An 18,048-nucleotide genomic window follows, 5' to 3' on the forward strand; every position below is an offset into this window, starting at 1 on the left:
CCAGGAGTTATCAGACCCCAAAGTGTTCAATACACATAGGTTGAAAATAAATGTAGCTCAACGCCGTTGTTTCAGAGTCCCGCAATAAGAGCTACGATGCTAATGTTTTCTGGATGTCACTGAGTAGACTCATTCCTATGGATTGTGGATGAATGACATGGGGGTAAGGCTGTGAAATAAGTATGCCCCAATGCAATTCTAAAGTATAATACATCCAGTGTGATTTCAACATTGTCAAATTAACAAAATTGTCTTTTGTTGATTATATATAACATTCCAACCTTATTTAGCATGATCTATTCAATTATGGCAAAACTATACTATTTGTATTCATTTGAGTCACTGTTAATTACATACTTTTATTTAAGGCTAACCGCAAAGTCCACCATTGTGGATAGCTTCATATAGATGGTCCGACCACTATTAATGAAATAAGAACTGTCTTATAAATTAGGGTTATTTTAGATGATACCTAGCTATCGCTACTGAAACAGATGTTTTGCTATGTTTATGGGGAAGAACATTGTTGGCATCCATGAGCTAGCTAGCTTCTTTTTATTTATTTTTAAATGACCAGCAGTGTAGGTGTGCAAGACAACTTTACCAGCATCATAGCATACGTATTGATGAATCATTGTGACATATGAACTACGAGTGAGTGTAATCAATGTGTAATAACTACGTAAAAAAATGTATGAACACATTAAATTATTATGTGGCGTGCAGTCATTCAGGTCCTGATTGGTCAACAAGCTTATTTGACATGTCAAATAGTGTTATTTGTAGAGGTCAACTGATTAAATCGGAATGGACGATTAATTAGGGCCGATTTCATGTTTTCATAACAATCGGTAATCTGCATTTTTGGACACCGATCATGGCCGATTACATTGCACTCCACGAGAAGACTGCGTGGCAGGCTGACTACCTGTTATGCGAGTGCAGCAAGGAGCCAAGGTAAGGTGCTAGCTAGTATTAAACGTATCTTATTAAAAAACAATCAATCTTAACATAATCACTAGTTAAGTACACATGGTTGATGATATTACTAGTTCATATAGCTTGTCCTGCGTTGCATATAATTGATGCGGTGCCTGTTAATTTATCATCGAATCACAGCCTACGTCGCCAAATGGGTGATGATTTAACAAGCTCAATCGCAAAAAAAGCACTGTCGTTGCACCAATGTGTACCTAACCATAAACATCAACGCCTTTCTTAAAATCAATAGAAGTATATATTTTTAAACCTGCATTTTGCCTGCTAACATGAATTTCTTTTAACTAGGGAAATTGTGTCACTTCTCTTGCGTTCTGTGCAACAGAGTCAGGGTATATGCAGCAATTTGGGCTGCCTGGCTCGTTGAACATGTCTGAAGACCATTTCCTCCTAACAAAGACAGCCAACTTCGCCAAACGGGGGATGATTTAACAAAAGCACAATCGTTGCACGAATGTACCTAACCATAAACATCAATGCCTTTCTTAAAATCAATACACAGAAGTATATGTTTAAAAACCTGCATATATAGTTAAGAAATTCATGTTCGCAGGCAATATTAAACTAGGGAAATTGTGTCACTCCTCTAGCGTTCATTGCACGCAGAGTCAGAGTATATGCAACAGTTTGGGCCGTCTGGCTCGTTGCGAACTAATTTGCTAATTCAATGACATAACATTGAAGGTTGTGCAATATAACAGCAATATTTAGACTTATGGATGCCACCGTTAGATAAAATATGGAACGGTTCCGTATTTCACTGAAATAAAATGTTTTGTTTTTGAAATGATAGGTCATTAACATGGTCAAATCTGGAAACTAAGGCTCGTATTTCTGTGTGTTATTATAATTATGTCTATGATTTGATAGAGCAGTCTGACTGAGCGGTGGTAGGCAGCAGCAGGCTCGTAAGCATTCATTCTAACAGCACTTTACTGTGTTTGCAATCAGCTCGTCGCAATGTTTATGACTTCAAGCCTATCAACTCCCGAGATGAGGCTGGCAATACTAAAGTACCTATTAGAACATCCAATAGTCAAAGGTATATGAAATACAAATGGTATAGAGAAATAGTCCTATAATAAACGCCAACCTAAATCTTCTTACCTGGGAATGTTGAAGACTCATGTTAAAAGGAACCACCAGCTTTCATATGTTCTCATGTTCTGAGCAAGGAACTTAAACATTAGCTTTTTTACATGGCACATATTGCACTTTTACTTTCTTCTCCAACACTTAGTTTTTGCATTATTTAAACCAAATTGACCATGTTTCATTATTTATTTGAGACTAAATTGATTTTATTGATGCATTATATTAAGTTAAAATAAGTGTTCATTCAGTATTGTTGTGATTGTCATTATTATATATACAGACACACTTATATATTTTTTTTAATTGTCAGATTAAATCGGCATCGGCTTTTTTGGTCCTCCAGTAAATCGGTATCGGCATTGAAAAATCATAAATCGGTCAACCTCTAGTTATTTGACGTGTATAGTTTTTGACAAGCAAACGGCGTTCCATAGAAATCCAGGTTGAGAATGAAACGACTGAACAAATCAACAACGAAACAGCACAGCAAGTGAGTGAATTATGTTTTACTGGTAATGGGGATATATGTAAATGCCAACAAAATAACTTTTTGGTCAGTGTGGTGTGAGTAAACTTTATTTAACTATGCAAGTCAGTTAAGAACACATTCTTATTTACAATGACGGCCTACCCCGGCCAAACCCAGACGACGCTGGGCCAATTATGCACCGCCCTATGGGACTCCAGACCACACACGGCCTGATGTGATACAGCCTGGATTTGAACCAGGGACTGTAGTGACGCCTCTTGCACGGAGATGCAATGACTTAGACCGCTTTGTCCATGTGTGTGTGCGTTAACTATTTAACTGCACTAGAACGCTTAAAAAGGTCACAAAAATTAGAAAAATTGGTTATATCTGTATTGGTTTTTTTTGGAAAAGAAAATAATCGGACATCGATATCGGCCAAAAATGTCATGTTGGTGCATCACTAGTCACATCTATATTTATATGTCGTGAACAATGTTCCGCCCAAATAATTTTTGGCACCGACCAAATTTCAGGTCTACTGAATATATATTTTCATTTATTTATTTTTTAATAAGTGGAGACCACTACCAGCCCAGTCAGTTTTAATCGTAAGATTCAGTATTCAGCTATACCAGTTAGCTGAATTCATACAGGCAAAAACAGGAAGGAGTCTCTTCCCACTTCACAGACAGCCTTAGCCATTGGCAGAGATACGGGAAGAATCTTCCCTCCGTATACCGACAGGCATTTGCAGACAGGGAAGAATCTGCTCTGCTTACACAACAGCCCCTGAAAGGACACTGTCGGGAAGGGCAATGTTGTTCCATTTCCAGCACAGAATCTCTGACACACATATATACACACACACAGCAGGCGATTCAGTACTATGCTCAAGAGACCACTCGATAATCAGAGGCTAAAGCACGTACAGATCTGAGGCTAGGCTAGTAGGTAAACACCTATCCAAAGAGGGAAAGGCCATCTAAAATGGTGGTTCGTCATTCCAGGGAGGTCTCTCCTCTGGTTTGCCCGTCTCAGGTCACCTGCCCAATAAACGCTGAGTGTCTGCGTGGAGCATGGTGCTGTACGAATCCAGACCGAATAATCCTCCAGTCATCTCTGGACTCTTGCGCCAGGCTACTTTTAGAGCTCAGACACACCGGAAGGACCGTCAAAATGTTTGCAGTACTCTGTACAGAGTGTCGGCAGTCGATGTCTTTTGTGTTCACACAGCAAAGACCTTAAAGTCGTCAGCCAAAGCACTGTTAAAAATTGTTCAAACCAGGTGGCAGTAGCATTATTTGGCAATGGATGTCTGTGTTGCTTTAGGGTCTAGTTCCCTCAAACTCAACTCTGGACCTTGAAGCCAGTTCCTCAGCCTTTCTTCATTGTTCTCCTCTAAAATCCAGGACCGATTTAGACCTGGGACAGGTTGATTTAATTATCAGATAGAACAGAAAACCATTAGGATCCAGTCCTCTTAGGGAATGTGTTGAATACCCCTGGTCTAGTCAATGTTTGCTAGCTAGCTGATGTATAACAAGCTAGCGAGATCACAAAGAAACAATTATATTCAATATCCATAATCACATACAGCCCATATATACATTTTTGCTAACGTTAGCATGATTGGCTAGCTGTTGTGCTAGCTAGGTAAAGACAATGCATTGACTCTTGGCCACCAGCTACTTCATGGAAACTAATCTATTGTGATTTAATTATGTTACTAGCTACCGTGGCCAGATAGCTAGCTTGGTAAAGCATTGAGTGTTGTGTGCATTGTGCTGCACTTACCACCCCATTAATTTCATAAGTAGTGTGTGTCACTACCGTGCTCAGTTAGCAAGCTAACATTAGCTAGCTAACATTAGCTAGCTAATAAACAAACATGATAAAAAAATAATTCAAAGACAAAACTCCTTAGACATAAAAGATGTAAAGTACTGCTCTAGATTTTTTTGCAGCTTTACTGTTTTAGTTAGAACAATGCTGTCAGCTCCCCCACGCAGAGATTCACGCCCTCTGATTGGCTCAAAGTCAAGTTATTGGCCACTGCTGAGCATTGTGAATCCACAAGTAAAAACAGCAGGTTCGTCGGTACACAGCAGGTACATCTTTTGTTCTAGCAAAAGAAGGCCTCCTACTGTGATGCACTTACCAACAGTCAGATTGTCAGGTTGTTTTATGCTTTAGACATCGGCTTTTTCTCCACCAGCTAATAGGTATTAGGACGGGCCAAGCAGGGAAAGAAGAGACAGCAGGGATGGGGTTACTAATAGCAAACCTTTCCGCTTCAGATCGTAGAATAACTTGACTTTGAGCGACTAAACGCACCAATTCCGCATGTTCTCTCGGTTGCTCTTTAAAGAAAAACAAGATTTCAATCTGGGGGGGTTCGATGTGACAGTTAATGGTGTTAGTCCACCCATGAGACATAGGAACAAAGCCAGTATCACTTCCTCAAAATCATCAGAATGAATATAAGATACCTAAAAAATGCATTTTAAAAAGTAATGAATTGACATTTTTTAGTCACTCAATTACTCAATTTAGTCACTTTATTGCTTTCAGTTGCGCTTTAAGGTAGAGTAAGAACAAAGCAGTGGCCAATTACTCAAATGTTGTAAAGGGAACATGTGCTCTTCTCTCTATCCCCATTAGGCGTAATAGTATTAGCCTGGCAGTGGAGGAAAGGGTGTAGACTAAGCCTAAAAGCAAAGCGCTCATCCTCAAGACTTTGGACGCAGTAGAAAAGGAAGGATTTGAGAGGTCACAAATATTCAGAGGTTCATGATCTTGAGTCTTTATTCAAATATATAAATCTTTAGCCTTATATAGACTATATGGGAAAGGAAGAATGACATCTGTTCTTGTGCAATTCCTCCTAAAGGCAATTTGTAAAATACAACACTGAATGAAGCCCTTCTACAGCATACCAGCTTAAGGGGCCTGACAGTGAAAGCCCTGGTCACAATTAGAGCTGGGGGGGATAAACCGAAAATGAACGGCAACAACCACTTATCGTGAGCATTTTCCTGATATCGTTCATTACAATAGGTAGCCTATACTAGAGAAATGTGAAGTTCGAAATAAGCTTGCTAATATAGGTTATTGTTAATGGGACAATTGATGGCTACAAACTAGTATAAAATGTTGTTTTTTTTAAGTTAAAAGTATCATTATTTATTCTGTCAATTTATGGATATGATATGATATGATATGGATTTCTGTCCATATCACCGAGCTATAGTCACAATACAACATTACAAGCTGATCGATAAACCCATATACCAGAGGTGTCAAACTCATTCCACAGAGGGCCGAGAGCAGGTTTTCGCTCCTCCCTTGCACCTGACAGATGAATTAAGATCACTAATTAGTAAGAACTCCCCATACCTGGTTGTCTAGGGCTTAATTGAAATGGAAAACCTACAGACACTTTTCTTTTTTAAATTTAACTAGGTAAGTCAGTTAAGAACTAATTCTTATTTACAATGACGGCCTACGCTGGGCCAATTGCGCGCCGCCCTATGGGACTGCCAATCACAGCCTGGATGTGATACAAGCTGGATACTAGGCCCTCCATAGAATGAGTTTGACACCGCTGCCATATACACATCTGACACCTCATCCTCATCTCCACTGCAAAGTCAAGCTGTGCTCAGCATCACAATGCCACCAACCCCGGTTGCCCAATCAGAGCAGGAGGAGGGGGATACATGCATCAGGGCTGACCAACAGATCCCAGAGGAGCAGACTGGGGAAATATCTGGGGAAGTTATCAATTTTCAATTATCTCTGCCTGAAGGCTAACACTGGGGCTGAGCAGGCAGAAACACTGCCCTGAGGGGCAATGAAAGCACATAAGACTGTCTGTGAGATGAGGAGTGTGTGAGGGGAATGGAGAGAGGTGGCAGGATGCTGCCATTGTTTAGGGCTGATCTGGGAAACCTAGAAATCAGCATGGGACATCTGTTTGTTTCAAGTCTGTCAATGATCTAGAGATGATTTTAGGGTTGACAAATAACAATGCACTGAAGTGAACAACTGAGTGGCATATGAGTTTCTGAATTTCAGAAATAACAGTTATACATTTTTTTTTTAAACATTGGCCTTTTTCTGTAAATTTTCCTGGGAACATGTTATAAAAGCTGATAGGACAAAAGAAACGGATGAGTTTTATTCCGAAACATATTTTCACAAACAATGGATTATTCGTGACTCATTGAATCTGACAGTTGCTGAATATGCCTGTACCTGAAGTCCAGCCTACTAAGTCAATAATGTCAGGGCAAAGACACAGAATTACTATTTAACTGTGTTATATAAATAGGCCGACAGATCAATGATGTGTTAGACACAATGTACTTCCATTTTCAGAGTTTTTAATAAACAATGACAGATTTCCTCTGCTGCACCGTCTCTATGTCATTCACAATTTTTTTGGTACTCCCTTTTCTGTAGAAGTTACTGCTAGTTAATAGGATAAGTCAAATAATGGCAGCAGAAGACCTTTTGTTAGTTTCCGTATCTGCTTCAGGGTAGACAAGAGGCCAGAGCTATTTGGGGACCAGAATGACAGCTGCGGTATGACGATCACGAACACCAGCAAAGAAAAGCCCTGGTTGAAAGCAATGTTGACACTAAACAGCACCAACTAGGCCTAAATACAGACATTCAAATAGGATCAGAAAGTTTGCCCATTTTAAAGTGAGAGGAGAGGCTGACCTTAATGTAATCAAGAGCAATGATTTGCTCTATCAGCCATCCTGATGGTCGGATATGAATCATAGGATTTCTAGTGTAGAGTCAGGGCCTCAGAGGAAGTGGCACCCACAAGAGATTAACTAGGCCTCGGAGGTACTCTGGTCTGCTCGCTTGTGAGCAGTATAGGAGTAAACAGATCTCACTCAAATGGAATTGAAAACTTGAACACAATAAAATGTGAATGTACTCACACTGAAAACGTCAGTGCAACAGACCTATTACACTTCAAAACATGTAGGTAAAAACAAAAAACAAAAAAAAACATCTAGGCTTAGGCTATATCACATTGATAAAGAAAAGGAGAGCTGCACACCCTAGGAGCTCAGACGCAATAAATTTATAACCAACCTTGACAGGGTCGAAATGTTGGTTATAAAATGATTGCATCAGAGCTCCTAGAGTGTGGAGCTTTTCTTTTTCAAATATTATACTCCGCTAGCCAGCGCCACTGGCTAAACAGGTGTGCGTTTCTCTCGCCTTCAGATAGATCAATCGCATTGATAACATTATATGGTAACAAAGTTGCAAGTGACACTCGTGAACTTATTCAACTGCCACTCTGGAAATGGAATAAGGTGGTGCATTGTGTGCTTTGAAAAGCGTGGGTATGTTTTGAGGAATTCCTAAGCATTTTTTCTGTCCAAATGAAAGACCTTTTGCAGAATGGCAGTACAATACCATAATTGGTCATTCATAAGTGGGATGGGGGAAAAAAAATAATCATACCAGATTGAGTTCTCAAATATGCACGGCTATAAAAGCCCCATTCTTTAAAATGACATTGTTTCACTTGGACGGTTTACGTCTTAGTATACAGTCTCAAAATCACAAGAATGCACAAAACACATTTACCTTCAAAGCGTATTTATCTCCACTTCCTTTTTGGAATATCTCCAATACTTTCCCATTTATGCCCATGCCAAGGACTTGACTTGTAACTTTGTAGTCGTCAGTTATGGCATTCTTTTTTATCTGAAGAGGGTTGTGGGGTTTGACGAAAAACGGAGGAAAGGGGGCAGAGTTCAGATTTGGCGCTTGCTGTTGTTGCTGGTTCGGAAAGGCCGGTTGGTTCTGGTTCTGAGCGTTCGATAACATTGTTCTGATTTGGTTTGAGAGAGCGGGTTCACTTATAACAATTCCAATTTTACCGCAGGGAAATCCTCAATTAAAAATAGTGGTTTCCTAATCCTAGCTACCTGCTGATATGTGGTCGAACTCGCATGCTAACGTTAGCTAGTTATACAATCACAGTGCCAACTTCCAGTCGAGACTCAAGTGGCCTTAAAATAACTTTAGTTAGATTACTATCTAACACGCTTATTGGTTAAGCTACTTGCTCATGAACCGTCCCTTAATATTCAAAGTTATCTCGCGACAAAGCTAACGCTCCGAAGCTTCTAAATTCATTCGTTTCGACACTCTACCACCTGCATTGAAGTGAAGTCACCACCAGAAATAGGAGGAGCTTTTTTTCGCTAAGCATCCGCTTTCCGTTCTTTGAACATGTGTTTATCTTGTCCAGTATTGGTGGCCTTTCTATATTTTCAAGGTAGCTCCCACTGAATAAAATCTTCAGACTTCAGTATCGAACGTCTCAGTCGACACGACTTTCAGGTTGTATCTTGTTTGTTTTTTCCCCACTCTCGCTACCGTCATGTCATAATGACCTCACAAGTTTAACTCGCTCGAGACTCGAATCTCCGGAAGATCTCAATTTCTACCTACATGCGCCTTCTCTCCGCGTATCCTTCTCAAAACCCATTGGACAAGAAAGCCAGAAGTCCCTCCTCTCTGATCGTCTCCTCCAATGGGTTTCGAGAAAGAGAAGAGAGGATGCGAGTATGATGCGATAAGTTTACATTTGAGATCTTCCCACATATTGGATATTTTAAAGGCCCAGTGCAGTCAAAATTCAGATTAAAGAACCTTCACGCTTCGGACATACCGACAGCTTTTGGCATTTTGGTACAGTAGAATTACATTAATTTCCAATGAAACGCTGCGTTTCCTTTGCGACATTGCATACATTGGATTTATTGAACGTATGCGTCAAACGGTATGCGTAGACGGTTTGACAGCAATGGTTGCAGAAGGTGAATGTTGAACTTTTGTTGCATACATATCCAGATGCTGCGTACTATTGTGTTCGAAGCGTTAACGCCTCATATCCACCAGATGCATCGAGCTCTTTCTGTTCCACGGAGGTCATTCATGTTCAATGGAGAAGTCCGCAACGCTACTTTGGCGGTGCCGTAGTAGGTTGTGGTGCATTCTCTGTACCGCATGCATTCAATATTTCTTATCCTGCATTGCTTTACCTTGCGGTGGTACAAACAGAGGTACACACAGACTCCAACTAGCTATCTTTTAGCAAGTTGAAAGCGAAGCAAGTGCCTCATGTACAGAAAATGGGGACTAGACACAGCGAAACATCTGCATCAGATGGACATTGTGCATAAATGTCCAATGCGGACATGTTTATCTCAATATCAAATCATGTCTTATGTGTAACAAATTCATTAAATAATAAAAATTGTCAAATTAACAAAAACAGCTTCTTAGCTAAATGTAATTTCTCAAGCAATAATTTTGCTAGGACTGTGGGAGTGGTCTGAGAGAGGGGCCTAATGATAGGGATTTGTAACCTAAAAACGAGTTGTTATTGGCAGAGAAGAGGGCAAACAATCTTTTCAAACAGCTCTTTGACTAAAAGTGCATTTTCACAATTTCCCAGTGTTATTTCAACCTCATAGTCGGGATATATATAAAGCACAGTACAATCACGTGTTTGACTGCACTGGGCCTTTAAGGTATCTCATAGGACCCAATTTACGGCAACTGGCAGAATCCTTCCGGACGTAGTTTGTGATGCACCAAAATAGCTGCTGTCCATTTTCGTGCTGAATGTTTTTTTTTTAAGAACTTGCGAAGTGTGGTTTTAAACTTAGATAGTAAATATAATCGAATACATTTAGGAGTAAGAACTTGAGTTGACGACGGTGTCGTTTTCAGTATGTTTGCGAAGTCCAACACAGCGATTAAACGCTCCGATAGGCGAGGAGTCACTCGTTCCACATTAAACTCAACGATTTACAATGGAGTTGAGCGACGACGAGTAGTGTGGTGGGCCGACTGGAGCTCCGGCGTTTTAATGAAAAAACGACACATTTCAGCACCCAAAGAATAGGCAGCAATTACACACGATATTTTCTATTCGCCGCTCAACTCAACAGGCATCCAGCCTCTTTGGTAGCTAGAAAGGTACCCAGACAGCCAGAATGAGAGGAGTCTGGAAAAGACATGCAATTTCATATATGCTAGATTGTGACTGAAACCTGTAGGACGTTCCATTTGATTTCAATCACTTTTTGACCGCACCCCTTTTTAATTTGAACAAAACCTCCCATACATATTTGCTCGTGGTAGAAGTGGTCAGAAAGTGACTCTTAAGACCTGAATGCCAGAACATTCAGTAGAGGAGGTGCCTAAAGTTGGCAATTTTTGCATACTCCACCAGACCATGAGACATCCATGTCTTCATCAGTGGAAAAAATGAACGGTAGAGTTTGATATAATTTAAAAGCTTACAAGAGTTTTTTTCAAACTATTTGATCATTTCTATAACTTTCAATTGTTTTTGTATCTTTAACTTAAATGATCAAAAAATGCATAAACTCAGATTATTTTCAATTTTCACCTATGTTGTAGTTTATGTGGCTTTAAAACAACTGGGGACTCTGAACATTACCAGGTCAAATCATGACATCAGTGATCTTCAGGTCAGAAAGTAGGAGCTCTAGAAAGTGGCCCGAATTCCGAGTTGGATAACTGTTCAAATAGATTTTTCCCCAGTCGGATCTCTCTTTTCTTCGAGGTCCCAGTTGTTTTTAATGCACTTAAATCAGAGAGTTCAGAGCCCCCAGTTGTTTTGAACACAGCATTTGACCGTATTTTATATCATCCGAAGTGTTTGAGTTTTGGCCGCCATCGGTTGAAACCATAGAGCTAGATAAGAGGACTAGGCTTTGTGTCTGTGACAGCATGGGCAGTGCCATTGAGGCTATCTCCATACATAGTCCATTTTCATGACTCCAACAGGGTCACCAGGAGAGATCGGCCAATGAAGTTGGAAGTCATACCTGTTGACTACATTAAAATGGTGAAAGCCCTCAATGACGCCTCCCATGCTAATACAGCATTTTGACCACTATGATTCATTATGATTGAGACAGCATGCTCTTGCATTCAGGTCCAAAAAGTCACTTTCTGACCACTTCTAACATGGGCAAATATGTATGGAAAGTTCCATTCAAATGTCAAGGGTGAGGTCAAAAAGTGATTGAAATCAAATGGAATAACCCCTGTTCCATTTTCTAGAGTCACACTCACAAACAACTAAAGATGTACATGGTGCTTATAATTCACTTAGGATTTTTGTGGAATGAAGCATCACAACATTTCCTGAAAACCTTTTCACATAGATTACAACAATATATCATATTGACCCTCTACCCACCTTAGGAGGAAGCTGAAAGCTGACATATCCACAGCCTTTCCCTCTCTGTCTGTGGAGGAACTGTCCGAGTTGGTCCCAGACAAAGAGGAGCTGAATGTAGTGAAGATCTATGCCCACAAGGGAGATGCAGTCACCCTCTACGTGCTTCATAAGAACCCAGTGTTCTTTGAGCTGGAAAACGTGTCTATCTCACAGGTAGGGTTTAAGTCTACATGTCTATCCCACAGGAAGGGTTACAGTCAACATGTCTATCCCACAGGAAGGGTTACAGTCAACATGTCTATCCCACAGGAAGGGTTTAAGTCTACATGTCTATCCCACAGGAAGGGTTACAGTCAACATGTCTATCCCACAGGAAGGGTTACAGTCAACATGTCTATCCCACAGGAAGGGTTACAGTCAACATGTCTATCCCACAGGAAGGGTTACAGTCAACATGTCTATCCCACAGGAAGGGTTACAGTCAACATGTCTATCCCACAGGTAGGGTTTAAGTCTACATGTCTATCCCACAGGAAGGGTTACAGTCAACATGTCTATCCCACAGGAAGGGTTACAGTCAACATGTCTATCCCACAGGAAGGGTTACAGTCAACATGTCTATCCCACAGGTAGGGTTAAAGTCGACATGTCTATCCCACAGGAAGGGCTACAGTCAACTTGTCTATCCCACAGGTAGGGTTTAAGTCTACATGTCTATCCCACAGGAAGGGTTACAGTCAACATGTCTATCCCACAAGAAGGGTTACAGTCAACATGTCTATCCCACAGGAAGGGTTACAGTCAACATGTCTATCCCACAGGTAAGGTTAAAGTCGACATGTCTATCCCACAGGAAGGGCTACAGTCAACTTGTCTATCTCACAGGAAGGGCTACAGTCAACTTGTCTATCCCACAGGTAGGGTGGGGCAGCATGGTAGCCTAGTGGTTAGAGTGTTGGACTAGTAACCGGAAGGTTGAAAGTTCAAACCCCCGAGCTGACAAGGTACAAATCTGTCATTCTGTCCCTGAACAGGCAGTTAACCCACTGTTCCTAGGCCGTCATTGAAAATAAGAATTTGTTCTTAACTGACTTGCCTAGTTAAATAAAGGTTAAAAAAGAGAAAGAAAAGGGGTTACAGTCCAAATGTCTCAAGTGGCAGAGATGTACAACTCAGGAAAAAAATAGAAATCTTGACTACTGTATGTCTTGTTGTTTTCCAATGTCTTTCCAGCATTCACAACATGGCCTCCAGTGTTACAGAAGCTGGCTGGAGGGGCAGGAAAGGTTATTTGTCTTACATAAAACCTGGATTGATATTAATCAATGTATCAGTCATTCACATGTATTCTGAAACTCTATCCTCCCTCTCCGCTTCTCCACAGATCTCATGCTGCCTGGAGTGGTGGTGCCTCCAAGTGGTCTCCCAGAGGTGAAGAAGGGGGACTTCTGTGCTGTTAAAGTTGTTAGCAACAGGTAAGTTGATTGACTGAATCCATTTGCAGCCATGATTAGCTGTTACCGCTGTCTGTAATGAACACATTGACATACTGTAAACACATTGACAATGGCAGGCTTCATATTCTTGCTCATAACGTTGTGGTTATTTGTTGCCAGGGCTCCCATGGCAGTGGGCACTGGTGCACTGCCACCATGTCCAATGATATGTTTCTGCTTATAATTTCCGATATTTTGGTAGGCTATTTGTTAGTCAACTTGTCTATAATTAGATACATGCAGCTTCTCTTCTGTTATTATATGTTGCCCTAGAAGATTAAATAAACCCAATTCTGCTTGGATGCATATTTGATGTGATTAAAATACTATCAGCTTTTATGATGCTGATAAAGATAGCACCTCTACAGACGGTATCTAACTGCACATTTGCATTCTTTCAAGATGCTGAAAGAAAGAAATCATATTCCTCCACTCTTTTTCCCCAAGTCAAAATGTAGCCTACATTTGAAGGAGTTAATATTACGGCTATGTGAGAGGTTATGGACATACAGTCAGTGTCCAGATCTCAGTTTCCATTTAACCCATCTGAACAGTAGGCTACAGTTCCCTTGACAGGCCATGGGCTATTAAGTCCTCGTCTTGTGACTGTCGAATTTGTAGGCTATATCGCCTCACAATCATCACACATAGCATAGCCGGGACTACTATAATCCTCTTTTACCACCTCACCAAATATTACTTTTTTGGCCCTCCCTTCTCTTTATTTTCAACTCTCCAATTCACGGCGCTTCTCTTATTGAATTAAACTCAGACATTGTCCTTTTTGTTTCCGTGGATTGACGTTTACTTTTTCTGCCCGTTCCCAAAAGCATTTGGCATGTAAGCTATTTGCCGCGTGTGCAGTTAATCCCTAAAGGTTTAGGCTAATGCACTACTACCATATAGCCTAAAATAATAAAAGAAAAACCTCAATGTAGCCTATATATATATATATATATATATATATAATATATATATAATATATATATATATATATACACACACACAGTGGGGCAAAAAAATTATTTAGTCAGCCACCAATTGTGCAAGTTCTCCCACTCGTCATAGCTACACTTGAACTATGACAGACAAAATGAGAAAAAAAATCCAGAAAATCACATTGTAGGATTTTTTATGAAAGTATTTGCAAATTATGGTGGAAAATAAGTATTTGGTCAATAACAAAAGTTTATCTCAATGCTTTGTTATATACCCTTTGTTGGCAATGACTGAGGTCCAATGTTTTCTGTAAGTCTTCAGAAGGTTTTCACACATTGTTGCTGGTATTTTGGCCCATTTCTCCATGCAGATCTCCTCTAGAGCATTGATGTTTTGGGGCTGTTGCTGGGCAACACGGACATTCAACTCCCTCCAAAGATTTTCTATGGGGTTGAGATCTGGAGACTGGCTAGGCCACTCCAGGACCTTGAAATGCTTCTTACGAAGCCACTCCTTCGTTGCCCGGGCGGTGTGTTTGGGATCATTGTCATGCTGAAAGACCCAGCCACGTTTCATCTTCAATGCCCTTGCTGATGGAAGGAGGTTTTCACTCAAAATCTCACGATACATGGCCCCATTCAATTCTTTCCTTTACACGGATCAGTCGTCCTGGTCCCTTTGCAGAAAAACAGCCCCAAAGCATGATGTTTCCACCCCCATGCTTCACAGTAGGTATGGTGTTCTTTGGATGCAACTCAGCATTCTTTGTCCTCCAAACACGACGAGTTGAGTTTTTACCAAAAAGTTATATTTTGGTTTCATCTGACCATATGACATTCTCCCAATCTTCTTCTGGATCATCCAAATGCTCTCTAGCAAGCTTCAGACGGGCCTGGACATGTACTGGCTTAAGCAGGGGGACACATCTGGCACTGCAGGATTTGAGTCCCTGGCGGCGTAGTGTATTACTGATGGTAGGCTTTGTTACTTTGGTCCCAGCTCTCTGCAGGTCATTCATTAGGTCCCCCTGTGTGGTTCTGGGATTTTTGCTCACCGTTCTTGTGATCATTTTGACCCCACGGGGTGAGATCTTGCGTGGAGCCCCAGATCAAGGGAGATTATCAGTGGTCTTGTATGTCTTCCATTTCCTAATAATTGCTCCCACAGTTGATTTCTTCAAACCAAGCTGCTTACCTATTGCAGATTCAGTCTTCCCAGCCTGGTGCAGGTCTACAATTTTGTTTCTGGTGTTCCTTTGACAGCTCTTTGGTCTTGGCCATAGTGGAGTTTGGAGTGTGACTGTTTGAGGTTGTGGACGGGTGTCTTTTATACTGATAACAAGTTCAAACAGGTGCCATTAATACAGGTAACGAGTGGAGGACAGAGGAGCCTCTTAAAGAAGTTACAGGTCTGTGAGAGCCAGAAATCTTGCTTGTTTGTAAGTGACCAAATACTTATTTTCCACCATCATTTGCAAATAAATTCAATACAAATCCTACAATGTGATTTTCTGGATTTTTTTTCTCATTTTGTCTGTCATAGTTGAAGTGTACCTATGATGAAAATTACAGGCCTCTCTCATCTTTTTAAGTGGGAGAACTTGCACAATTGGTGGCAGACTAAATACTTTTTTGCCCCACTGTATATATATATAATATATATATATATTGCACAATAAGTATACATGTATGGATTTTTTTATATATTGTTTGCTCTTTATTCAACCTGGCTGCCACCCGCCCTTCACCCACAAAATATTTCATGACCTTGCGGATATAACCATGGGGACTGCAGGTTATGAGTCAACCTGCGCATCACTACCACAAGGTAACTATTATGGCTCAAATGGAGAACAAGTGAGAGGAGAGATTGGCAGTTATTATAATACAGGTACAGTGCATTCGGAAAGTATTCAGACCCCTTGACTTTTTCCACATGTTACGTTACAGCCTTATTTTAAAATTGATTAAATTAAAAATAGTACTCATCAATCTACATGCAAAGCCCCGTAATGACAAAGCAAAAACAGGTTTTTCAAAATTTTTGCAAATTTATAAAAAAACGTATTTACATAAGTATTCAAACCCTTTGCTATGAGATTCGAAATTGAGCTCAGGTGCATCCTGGTTCCCCTGATCATCCTTGATGTTTCTACAACTTGATTGGAGTCCACCTGAGGTAAATTGAAGTGATTGGACATGATTTGGAAAGGCACACACCTGTCTATATAAGGCCCCACAGTTGATAGTGCAGGTCAGAGCAAAAACCAAGCCATGAGGTTGAAGGAATTGTTCGTAGAGCTCAGAGACAGGATTGTGTCAAGTCACTCATCTGGGGAAGGGTAATAAAACATTTCTGCAGCATCGAATGTCTCCAAGAACACAGCGGCCTCCATCTTTCTTAAATGGAAGATGTTTGGAACCACCAAGACTCTTCCTAGAGCTGGCCGCCCAGCCAAACTGAGAAATCGGAGAAGAAGGGCATTAGTCAGGGAGTTGACCAAGAACCCGATGGTCACTCTGACAGAGCTCTAGAGTTCCTCTGTGGAGATGGGAGAACCTTCAAGAAGGACAACAATCTCTGCAGCACTCCACTAGTCAGGCCTTTACGGTAGAGTGGCCAGACGGAAGCCACTCCTCAGTAAGAGGCACATGACAGCCCGCTTTGAGTTTGCCAAAAAGCTCCTAAAGCACTCTCAGACCATGAAAAACATGATTCTCTGGTCTGATGAAACCAAGATTGAACTCTTTGGCCTGAATGTCAAGCGTCACGTCTGGAGGAAGCCGGGCACCATCCCTACGGTGAAGCATGGTGGTGGCAGCCTCATTTTGTGGATATGTTTTTCAGCGGCAGGGACTGGGAGACTAGCCAGGATCAAGGGAAAGATGAACGGAGCAAAGTACAGAGAGATCCTTGATGAAAACTTGCCCAGGACCTCAGACTGGGGCGAAGGTTCACATTCAAACAGGACAACGACCCTAAGTGCACAGTCAAGACAACACAGGAGTGGCTTTGGGACAAGTCTCTGAATGTCCTTGAGTGGCCCAGCCAGAGCCCGGACTTGAACCCGATCAAACATCTTTGGAGAGACCTGAAAATAGCTGTGCAGCAACGCTCCTTATCCAACCTGACAGAGCTTGAGAGGATCTGCAGAGAAGAATGGGAGAAACTCCGCCAATACAGGTGTGCCAAGGTTGTAGCATCATACCCAAGAATACTCAAGGCTGTAATCGCTGCCAAAGTGTTTCAACAAGTACTGAGTAAAGGGTCTGAATACTTATGTAAATGTGATATTCGTATTTTTTTATAAATTTGCAATAATTTCAAAAAAACTGTTTTTGCTTTGTCATTACGGGGTATTGTGTGTTGATTGAGGGGGTAAAAAAATGTTTAGAATAAGGCTGTAACGAAACAAAATGTGGAAAAAGTCAAGGGGTCTGAATGCTTTCTGAATGCACTGTAACTGCCAAATTAAAGGGAACACCAACATAAAGTGTCTAGGACGTTGGGCCATCACGAGCCAGAACAGCTTCAATGTGACCAGTGTGAAAAAGCCCGAAAAATGTATGCACTCACTACTGGATAAGAGCTAAATGACTAAAATGTATAATGTAAAGTCATGATGCATCACGGCGTCATCTTGTGTCCACAGGACGCTAGACAAAATGCAGCACTGCCACCAGCTGGTCTTCCCTGGCCAGCCACCCGTAGTAAAGAAGGGCCACATTGAGCCCATAGACATCTCTGTGGCCTTCAGGAACTCCAACAAGAAGGTACAGCCA

At 41.0% G+C, this 18,048-nt stretch overlaps 2 protein-coding genes across 16 annotated transcripts in view; one reads left to right on the top strand and one right to left on the bottom strand.

Annotated features, from left to right (window-relative positions):
* The window catches only part of LOC109868940 (MAP kinase-activated protein kinase 2-like), a 22,621-nt gene extending 13,535 nt beyond the window's left edge, over positions 1-9,086 (bottom strand). Inside the window, exon 1 of one of the 2 annotated variants that reach the window (XM_020458711.2) lies at positions 8,186-9,086. In XM_020458711.2, the coding sequence (XP_020314300.1) occupies positions 8,186-8,428 (243 nt within the window). In that variant the 5' untranslated portion in view covers positions 8,429-9,086. The remainder of the gene's footprint in view (positions 1-8,185) is intronic. The other variant, XM_020458712.2, reaches the window with a different exon arrangement.
* The window catches only part of LOC109868891 (eukaryotic translation initiation factor 2D-like), a 24,182-nt gene continuing 15,203 nt past the window's right edge, over positions 9,070-18,048 (top strand). For 11 of the 14 annotated variants that reach the window (XR_004205132.1, XR_004205128.1, XR_004205130.1 and 8 more), the window contains exons 1-6: positions 9,070-10,594; positions 11,855-12,044; positions 13,065-13,117; positions 13,216-13,306; positions 16,061-16,093; positions 17,919-18,039. Coding sequence is in view for 1 of the 14 variants with exons in the window: in XM_020458630.2 (XP_020314219.1) it covers positions 17,932-18,039 (108 nt within the window). In the remaining 13 variants the exon portion in view is untranslated. Of the gene's footprint in view, positions 10,595-11,854; positions 12,045-13,064; positions 13,118-13,215; positions 13,307-15,927; positions 16,094-17,918; positions 18,040-18,048 lie in introns of those variants that run through there. The other 3 variants (XR_004205124.1, XR_004205122.1, XM_020458630.2) reach the window with 3 other exon arrangements.

Source organism: Oncorhynchus kisutch, linkage group LG24 (genome assembly GCF_002021735.2).
Source record: "Oncorhynchus kisutch isolate 150728-3 linkage group LG24, Okis_V2, whole genome shotgun sequence".
NCBI lineage: Eukaryota > Metazoa > Chordata > Actinopteri > Salmoniformes > Salmonidae > Oncorhynchus > Oncorhynchus kisutch.